General features: G+C 49.6%; 1 protein-coding gene across 1 annotated transcript; it reads right to left on the reverse strand.

Moving 5' to 3' along the window:
* Positions 1-414: 414 nt before the first annotated feature.
* Positions 415-9,518, reverse strand: SLITRK3 (SLIT and NTRK like family member 3). The gene is made up of 2 exons (XM_040974945.1): positions 9,446-9,518; positions 415-3,953 (listed from the first exon to the last, which is right to left on the reverse strand). The coding sequence occupies exon 2, from the start codon at positions 3,933-3,935 to the stop codon at positions 990-992; it is 2,946 nt and encodes a 981-aa protein (XP_040830879.1). The 5' UTR covers positions 3,936-3,953; positions 9,446-9,518; the 3' UTR covers positions 415-989.
* Positions 9,519-10,053: the final 535 nt, after the last annotated feature.

Genomic DNA, 10,053 nt, shown 5'->3' on the forward strand with positions numbered 1-10,053 from the left:
TAATTTTTTAATATTATATATACTTATATATATAAGAAAGTGCAGATGTTCTCCAAAAAGTCTTGGCGTCAGGAGGAATTGTCACAAAGAGGGCGCTCGTCCCTGTGTGTGTGTCTCTGGCTGTCAGACCACCAGGCTTTCGCTTCTGAAGGAGCCAGCCTCGCGTGTGACGCTTCCAGTGTGGGAGGAGAGATGCTGTGAACTGTACACTACGGATGAAGGGCAGGTGGAACTATGGAAAGAAACAAAAGAATCAAATCGAAACTAAGGAGATTGAGTTGGGGTGCATGGGAGTGGTGTGCGTGTGTGTGCGTGTGTGTGTGTACGCACACCCGTAAGAGCAAGGAGGACTTTACTATGCAGGCTGAGTATGTAAGTACGCTTATGTGCATGACAGACAAGAGTGAGAGTGAGAACATTCGAGCAAGACCCGCCCCCTCCCTCCCCATCTTGCGGTTTCCAGGCATGCGCAAACTGCATCGTTAATACATGTACAGAAACTGTGCCATGACTGGAAGAGGAAAGAAAGCCACAAGTATCTATTTGTTCCCCCCCCCTCCCTTTTGAACAAAACTATAACTAAAGAAAAAAAAAAGGTTACTGAAAATAAAAGACACTTGAATTTTTCTGAATTAGGATCAATACAACGATCCCCAGTATACCTTATACATGGCACAGTCAAAGTCTCAAGTTTCAGTGTAAAAAAATAATGATAACATTTGCTGGCAAAAGTCTGCGAAGGCACTTCATTGATTAATGGTCTGAGTGTGGCTCTTCCTCCAGAACCCTTCTGCGAGAGGAGAGCAGACATCTGTATCGCGAGTTGTGATGCCATGTCAGTCCTGTGACCGGCAGAGAGAGTGAGGATGGAGTTATCGGGACCAATGGCAAGGGAGGAAGGGGCAGATTTCTTTTATTTTCCTTTTCTTTTCAAAAGCAAAACAAAACAAAACCAAAAACCAAAACACTGATTTATTTTCAGCTTTCTGTCAGAACCTGTATGTCGTCTTCTCCAGGACTTCGAGGTAATCCGGCTTGGTTTGAAGTTTGGCCCTTAACTCGAGGTAATCACTTTTGGGGGTTTGGTGGTCTGTGAAGCCCTTTCCAGCTGAGAACAGAAGGGTTTCTTTCAGCCTGGCATCCTGCTGTAAGTCTGGGTATTGCATGCCAGGAGGGTGGACATGCAGTTCCTTTAACTTGGGCACTGTGCCGTAAAGGCAGTCCACGAATCCCACCGTGCATGGGGCCGGCTGGGGCCTGTCTCGGTCTAGTAGCATAGTGCCACCAGCACAGCCTCCCCCTGGAGGAAACAGCACCACCCCGCCATTCTTCTCACGGTGACGGAACCCAGCCAAGTCTCCCCCGGACCCCCCAACTACCCCGGAAACACCGCCCACTGCTGGGTGGTGAGGATGGTGGTGGTGGTTGACCGTCACTATGGTGCTGAGCTGGCAGCCGGACACTGCCAGAGCCCACTCCTTTTCCTTCTCCAGCAAAGTCCGGCAGTTGCCGCGGTTCTCCTCGGGCGTCTCCGTAAACTGCTCACTTCCTAGGACAACCTCGCTCCTTCCAGGCGGTTGTGTCCCAGGACCCCCACGCTCTGCACCCCCTGCTTCCTGGCCTGCCGCAACAGCCACCTCTTCCTCCTCACGGGGCTTGTAGATGGGGTTGTTGCACATCTGGGTAACTGGATGTGGAATGTACTCATACACATGGCCCACGGGAGGAGCCTTCTCTGGGGAGGAGAGAGCTGGCCGGCCTCCACCGCCATTGCCACCGCCACCACCGCTTCCACCTCCACCGTCGTCGAAGAGCCGGTGGCACTGCATCTGTATGCCGGTGAGGTCCACGCCCTCCTGCCGCTTACTTCTGAAGGGCAGCTTCTTCCTTCGGCGGCGGAGCACATAGGCAAAGAGGCCTGCGGCCACAAAGACCGCCGAGAAAAACAAAACCAGCAGGCTGAGAATCAATACGGACAGTGGCACGGGGCCTCCAGGGGGTGAGAACTCATAGGGCGATGCACTTGTTGGGCCCCCAAGGTGGGAGTCTCCAGGCTGGGCCGGGGATGCCCCAGGTGGTGCGACGTGCAGCATTTCTGGGCACAGAACTTCCAGTTCGATAGTGCGCACATCACGGTGGGTGAGGTTGTCAGGGCTCATGCACAGCACATCACCGACCACACTGACCGAGCTGATGGTCTCGATCCACTGTTTAAAGGGGACCAGGTCACACGTGCAATCCCAGGGATTCTCATTGAGGTCTATCTGAACAATGGCGTTCAGGTGTTCCAGGACGCCAGCCACAGGGAGATACAGGAAGTAGTTCTTCCTCAGGTTGAGCCTGGCCAGAGATGTGCCTGCAAAGGCGTCTGTGGGGAGGGTCCGCAGCAGGTTGTTGTTGAGGAAAAGCAGCTTCAAGTTGGGCATGAGGCTGAAGGCTGCAGGCTGGATTTCTCGTATCACATTGAACTCAAAGTACAAGTAGTGCAAACTCTGTAGGCCTCGGAACATGCCTGGTGTCAGCTTCTCTATGTCATTGCCATTGAGAAAGAGGCTCTTTAGGTTGGGCAGGTTTATGAAGGCCCCGTCCTGGACGTAAGAAATGCGGTTGTTTCCCAGATGCAAGAGATCCAAGGAAGAAAAATTCCAAAAATCAGAACGGTATATTTTCTGAATGAGATTGCTACTCAGGTACAGTTTCTTGGCATTCAATGGCCTCGGAAGAAGTTCTGAAATATTATTAAATCCTCTTTCTTTGCAGTTGACAGTCAATCCAAGGTCATTGATGTGCAAATTACAGGTGCACCCTGTAGGACATATAATGGGAATCGGCGGCCTGGTCTGGTAAGGTGCGATAGGAGGTTGGTTTGGACCCGGATACAAAGCTTGAGATGTAGATGGTGGCCTTGGGGTTCGGGGCTGTTTGGTGGGTTTAGGCTGCTTATTTGAGGATTTGTATTCAACAGAAGAAGCAGTAAAATGGACAGAGGACAACATGGAGGAGGGCTTAGTTGGCCATGCGTTCTCCTTATTTGATGTCAAATGGGGGATACCCAAGCTAGCCTCCACCTCAGAGTCAGACAGCAAGGGGCAGAGCTCTGTCTTCCTGATTTCACGAAGGTCCTTCCCATGGAAATGGAAAGGTGTCTCACAAGTGATGTCTCCCACCAGGGCAGTGTAAGGAATGCGCTCCAGCCAACTCTTGAGTTGTACAATCTCACAGGTGCAGTTCCAAGGATTCTCTTCCAGCTGGAGCTCCATGAGACTCCTGCCAATGTGATCCAGCATGCCTCGGTAAAAGAGAACTTTCAGCCTGTTCCCACGCAGGTCCAAGTGCGTTAAAGACACAGCCTTAAACAAGTTCGTGGGAAGCATGGGGATAAGATTATCATTTAAAATGAGAACTCTCAATTTACTTAGGTTCCGAAATGCCCCACTTTCAATACGTTTAATGACATTGTAATCTGCTTGTAGATATTCTAGACTTTCCAAGCCAAGGAAAGTATCATTTCTGAAAACATCTAATTTGTTCTCATGCAGATATAGCCTCTTTAAAATCTTAAGACCATTGAAAGCTCCTGTTTGAATGTCCTGCAATGCATTGTTCCCAAGGTTAATGGACACAGCATTATTTAAATGAAGAAAACTGTTGGTGTATAATTTCCTCATGGAATTCTTCTGCAGATAAAGTTTGAAAGGTCTTGACCAGAACTCTGTAATCTGACTAATATTCGTAAACCCTTTACTGTCACAATGTATATGAAAAAGGCTTTCTTTAACTTCGCAGTAGCATGGATCGAAACAGGGTTCATCTATTTCCTGCGAGTCCTCGATCAGGGGAATCGGGGTAGTCCATCCTAGAGCAAGTGTGCTTAGAAGAATGATCCACAACATTCTCCCTCTGGGAAGCATCTCAGCTACGGACGGGTCCATCATGTGTGGTGGGTTACAAATCTGCAACAGAAATCAAATGCAGATTTTTAGCTTGTAGTCAAGGTTTTAATTGTCTCTTACACGTGAGACTTTCTAAGAGCATTATAAAAATAGAAGCGATTGTGGAACTGGTACTTAAATTCAGCATACTTCATGTTGACAATGTGTCCTATCTTTTAAACATGGGACATAATGAAATATTGAACACAATGATATTTTTCAGACCCATGCTCTATTTGACAAATGGCATATCACATGAACAAAATAAGGTTGCATTTTCTCTTACTAAAAATAATAGGATTGACACAGAATGGTTTGTTCCCTTTAGGTGTAGGCAAATTATCCGGTCATTAAACTTAATTGACTGATAAAACTCATATTGGCATTGTCCATTATGAATATAATTGGAACTTCTTTTGGAAAAACGTGCCTTTCAAAGTACAGGGTTCCAGTGTTAAAGAGAATATGATAAAGATGAGCTTTTAGCTGAACATCAGATGGTGAAGTATGTGAAATGACTGACATCCCAGAAAATTGTCAGATTCCTGGAATTGGTAATCGTGACACATTGAATCACAATGTACGGTCCCTAACACTCCATGTTCTCTTTTGCTTTTGCCCAAGAACGGATCATTGACAACTGCTTCAGTTAGCTCACTTGTATATATTTGCGTCCTTTTTTTCCAATTTAAATCTTCTAGAAGTGACTAGTCCTTACCCTTGTGAAGAATAAGTTTATGCAAGTGACAGAGCTAAAGATAGCGGCAGCTAAAGGATGCTGAAACTGGGAATGTCTGAATTGAAAGTTTTGGAGCTTCATTTGCAATGTGTATGTGTGCCTTCATGAAAGCTAAGAAGCTGGAAGGGCAGGTGCCTAGTAGGGAAGCTAGATCTAAGAGAACGAGATTCAGTTCTTTCAGTTCTAAACTACCACATGTAATATATTTCAGAAGACTTAACTCTCCCCATATGAAGAACCATGCAGTGCACTCCTCTCAACACCAAACCTTTCCCCACGGCATTCATTCCTTGCCTAATGTCATCAGTATATAAAAATGTGCACATAAATAAATTATAAGAATGCAGTTTTACTAGATTAGCCCTATGAGTCACTGAGATATCAATCAAAATTGAATGGTTGATTTTAATCGATAAAAATCAACCAGACGTTTGGGCATACATTTACTGCCTAAGCAGACATACATACCTCAAAGCGGTATTTCACCTGCCCTTTAATTTACCATACAATGATATAATTTTTATGGAAAAAGGAAAAGAATAAACCTTCGCTTTTAACTGGTCTATAATGCACACAGCTGTGAGGAAGGGGGAAACTGCCAGAAAGCAAAGGGAATCTGCCTCAGGCAAGAAAGTCACAGTTTTTAGAAACAATTAACTTCAAATGAGGCTGGAAGGAAACCAGGGGGCCAGGCTCTATTGCCCATCAGTCAGGTTTCCCTTTCTCTGTAAAATATTAAAATCTGCTTCAGCTATTTCCTCTTCACCACTCTTTTCTTAAATGTGTGTGTGTGTGTTGTTTTTTTTTTTTTTTTAATTTCCCTAAGGTTTAGACAAGACAGGCTCCAGATGTTTTTGACTTACCTATTTTGCAGATTTTTTTTTTTTTAGTGCTTAACATTGAAAGAGGGTGGAGCTTCAATATAAATTCTATCTCTTCTCTCTCCCCTCCTCTTGCTGAAACTAAAGCAAAGGGGAAGGGGGCGCGCAGCACAAGCAAGGGGAGGGAAAGCCAGTTGGAGACGTGCAAGGAATGCAATAGGCTCCTCAATGGGCTTTCGGACTGCCGCTTGGCACACTCAATAGGGCAGGGAGGAGATGGGGCCGAAGCGGGCTTCCAGCTCCGCCGTGGCCGCGGTGGTGGTGGCTGTGCACTGGAAGGGCAGGAGGAAGGTACGGGGAAGGAAGGCTCAATCACGGTGCAGAATTTCGGACTTTCTCTTGCTGGATTCCACCCCACCCCCTTAAAAAAAAAAAATAACAGTGTGTGCTGTAACCCTGGATCTGGCTTTCCACGTCACGGACTGAGCTCCAAGCAGGGGGGCGCGCTTAGCATGTGGTCGGGAGCGAGCACTAGGAAGCCCTGACTGTTCCTTAATGTGTGCCTGTGTATGCGGCCGTGTGCTTGTGTGTGCTTGTGTGTGCGTGCGTGCGCTAAAGGACAAGGGAAAAAAAGAAGTGGAAGAGTCTGGAAGACAAATTGACAAAATAAGAAGCAAGAAGGAAGGGAGATGAGACCGACTTAGGAAATGTTCCTTTGGTGGGGAAGAAGAGCTGGGGTAGACATTTTCTTCTTGCTTTTCTCTCTCTCTCTCTCCTCTCTCTCTCTCCCTCCCTCCTTTCTCTGAAGTAAATCGTCCTTGGACTGTTTTGGTGCTTCAGTTCTCACACTCTTCTCTCAAGTACAGATGGTTAAGAAAGTGAGACCATCCCTGACAATTCTTGTGTCCAGAGGTGAAGATGACAGGAATTCCAGGTGCCCCAGGCAGAAGGGCTGAATCTGACTGGTTCCCTCTGAGTGTCCTGAATAAGAGCCCATACAGCCTGAGCACCTGAAACTGAGTTGCCCCTGCATTTTGCTTCGATCCCTTTGCACCAGGAATCTTGCCCCCGTGCTGCAGCTCAAAGCCTTTCATTTGCCCCACTTGAACAGTTCCATGCTATCTTCTACCTTTTTCAAACCAGGAATAAGCTGTTACTCAGAGAGGATATGTAGACCCCTTGGATAAATGACAGCAGGCTGCACTTTGTTCGACCTGGAAAACCCTCAGAGGGCACAAGGCTTAGAATTTCAGAGTTTGGATTTTTTTAAATCCAAATATTTGTCCATGGAATTTTTGGAAAGGATAAGGTAGGCAGCAGAGGGGTGGGTGGAACTGGAAAAAGATGGTGCTGTGTAGAGGGGACACGAAATTTCAGTTGGCAGCAATCCTATAATAGGACTAGTTCAAGTGGAGCTCTACAGTCCTGTCAGGAAGAAATGCATCTGAAGGAAGCTTAAGTGTGCAGAAGAGTGTCTCGTTAGCTGGGATGGTGTGTGGCTCATCCATACCCCCTCACCTCAACACACATCAGTACCATCATCAATTCCCTATGAGAGGAGAGGGGAGGGACTTACTGGTCACCAAAGACCTAGCTGAACCTCAGTTGCCAAAAAGGCTCAGAGTTAGTAGGTAGTCATGGCTTTCACTTGAAGCACTGCTTACAAAACCAACATTTAAAGCAAAATGCAGCTTTTCTATCAGTTTCTTACTGACCACCAAAACACGCATCACAGAACTGGAAAATGTTTCAAACGTCACCAAGTGATTCACATGAAATTGTACATTGAAAAGGATCTTCAATGTGTCCACTGCTTCCAGTAGGCAAGACTGCCACAGCAACCAGAAAATAAGTGAGCAGCTGGCAGAATACTCTTGGGATCCCAGACCCACCCTATTCTCAGACAGGGCTCAGTCAAGAAGCAAGCCAACACCAACAGCCCGATCGCAGAGCCAGAGCAATTCCACGCCTTCCGCCTGCTACCCCCACCCAACACCCAGTGCCTTCAGTACTCTGTGCAAAGGCGGGGGGTGTTTGCATGGATTTTATCGGAACCCATGATTTAATAACCTGAGCAGGTGACAGGGAGGCTGTCCTGCACTTCCTTGTCCCTATGAACTGGCCTCCCTGCAAATCAGTCTGTCTCCCCAATAACTACGACCCCACCCCCAACACTTCTCAAGTCCAGACTTAGGCCATGTCTTAAAGGCTGTTTCATCTTTTTCCTCTCATTCATTTCAGTATAGCGTGTTTCAGGTACCTAAGGGGTAAACGGGGGACTCCAAAAGTTCCTGGACATAGGGCCCCAGGGCCCGGCTTCTTCCGCGTCCTGCTGGGAGCGCCCGGCACCATTTGTTTGTGCAGGGAGAGGACAAGAAGCCCTTTCTCCCAGCTGTGCCCCTACCCACCTCCCTCTCCCACTGCAGGCTCTCCCAGCCCACTAATCTCTCCAAATCGAAGATTAAATATTCCAATATGGAAGCAGAACGACCTCCTCTAGAACAAATAATTAAAATGCTGCATCATTCATTCTCCCTCAGATCCTTTTCCAATCCGCTGTCGCCAGATGGAACGCACAATAGGGCTGTTCAGAAACAGAAAATTAGGAAAAGCTCTAGCGGCTTTGCTTCTTTCTCCCACAACAGGAGCGAGCGATCTGCTGGGGGGCGGGGGAGGGGTCGTTCTCTCTGCCACCTGGCCTATTTATCGGAGTTACTTACGATTTCTTTCCCCAGAAACGGGGGTCCGAGGGTGTGCTAGTCTCCAGGACCCCTCCTTCCACCATCGTCCTTAGACCTAACTGATCCGCTTCCGAGATGCAACCAACCCCTAGCACCTGAGGGAACCAAAGCCAGGGCGGCCGAACTCTGCTGTGATGTGCGCTGCACACCCTACAAGCGAGATGCACTGGTTTCAATTAAGCAAACTAGGAAAGGATGGCGGCGAGTACCTAGCGGAGCAGAGCGCTCACGATGTCCGTGGGTTGCAGCGAGGGGGCTTCCCAGCGCCACCGGCAAACTCTGCGAGCAGGCTCAATTGTATCCATCTTAGTGGAACCTGGTAGCTTATCCTCTTCTGGTTAGCAACTTTCCGGAAGGCTACCGGATCCCGCTTGTATTCCTTTCAAGTGCTTCCACCTCTGAGACTTGCAGGGAAATGGTCGCTGCATACCACTGGAGCTGGGCGCGCACCTAGCGCAGCGCGGCCGAGGTCTGGGGGTGGCTCCCCAGCACAGCTCGCGGTGTCCCCGATGGCGGGCACGCCGCGCGAGCGTCCCGCGTCTGCCTTCCTCGCATTGACAATCCCGGCTTGTCGATTCCCAGCGGCGAGCCTGGCTGCTCTCTCGGACTCTGCCTTCCCTGAAAGGTTGTCACTCAACAGCACACACTCCCTGCCCGAGGCCTCCTGCGATCCGGGAGATGGAAGGCGCCCCTCGCCTTCGCCAAGGGTGGCTGCGCTCTTTGCCCTTCGGGTGGGCGGTAGTGGGGGGTCGTGGTGCTGTGTGGCCCGGAGAAGAAAGGAGTGAAGAGGCGGAAAGGCGGCAGGAAGGGGGGGTGGCGGTGGGCAGTGTCTCCGATAGCAGCACTGGTCAGACCGCTAAGGTTGAGGGGTGGAGGGTGGAGTGTTGGGGGGCGGGAGGGAGGCAGGAGAGGAGACCCAAGTACAACAGTATGGCTGTACACACCGAACGCGCCTCGGGTGTGGGAGACCTCGGGCGGCGCTGCAAGGTGCAGAGATCCCGCTGGCCGCGAGCGAGCGAGCGCCCTGCCTGCACACCATCCTGACATCCTCACTTCTCCGGTCCAGGCCGGGCGGGGGGAGGGGGCGGCCGACCGGCCCAGGCCAAGGAGATGCTCGGCGGCGGCGGCGGCATCTTTTAAGACTGACCTGCTTTAAAAGTGCCACTCTGATGGCCTGAGGAAAGAACTGAAATCGGATTACACGTTACTTACCCACGTCTGCTCCTAAAACTGGGAGCGCCCGGTCGGGTATTAGGGAGGCAAGATTGGAAACGCAGGGCTGGAACCCGAATGCAAATCCATCAGCCGCCCCCAAATCGCACACCGAGGGAGCGGCGCTCAGGAGCCCCCAGATCAGCCCCCATAGCCGGAGCCTCCGCCAGCTGGGCCCCCCCCCCCCGCACCCCCGGCCCCTCCTCCGCGCCAACTGTGTAAATCAGCCGCCGCAGTCCTCTGGCCCGGCATAGCAGGCAAATCCCTGCTTAGGAAGCCAGGAAGCAAGGGATTCTCATTCTCTCTCTCTCTCTCCTTCTTCTTCTTCCCCTCTTTTCTGCTCCTCTCTCATCCCCTCTCCCTGGCTCCTGTTCTCAGTCTCTCTCTCCTCTCGCTCTCTTTCATGGGTCACAGTCTGGCAGCTCCACCAGGAGAAATCCTACAAAACCAAGCACCAGGAAGTCAGCATTCTTTCTTTCTGGATTGATTTTAACTTTTGCAAATGAGATACTGGTAGACGGCTGTTTGGAAAATTACAGCCCAAACTGGGGGATTGGGAGATCAAATTAGGAACATCTGAGCTGTATTGGTGGGCGGTCTCAGCAGCC

This window comes from Ochotona curzoniae, unplaced genomic scaffold, assembly GCF_017591425.1.
Source record: "Ochotona curzoniae isolate NIBS_2020 unplaced genomic scaffold, NIBS_Ocur_1.0 contig_2599, whole genome shotgun sequence".
NCBI lineage: Eukaryota > Metazoa > Chordata > Mammalia > Lagomorpha > Ochotonidae > Ochotona > Ochotona curzoniae.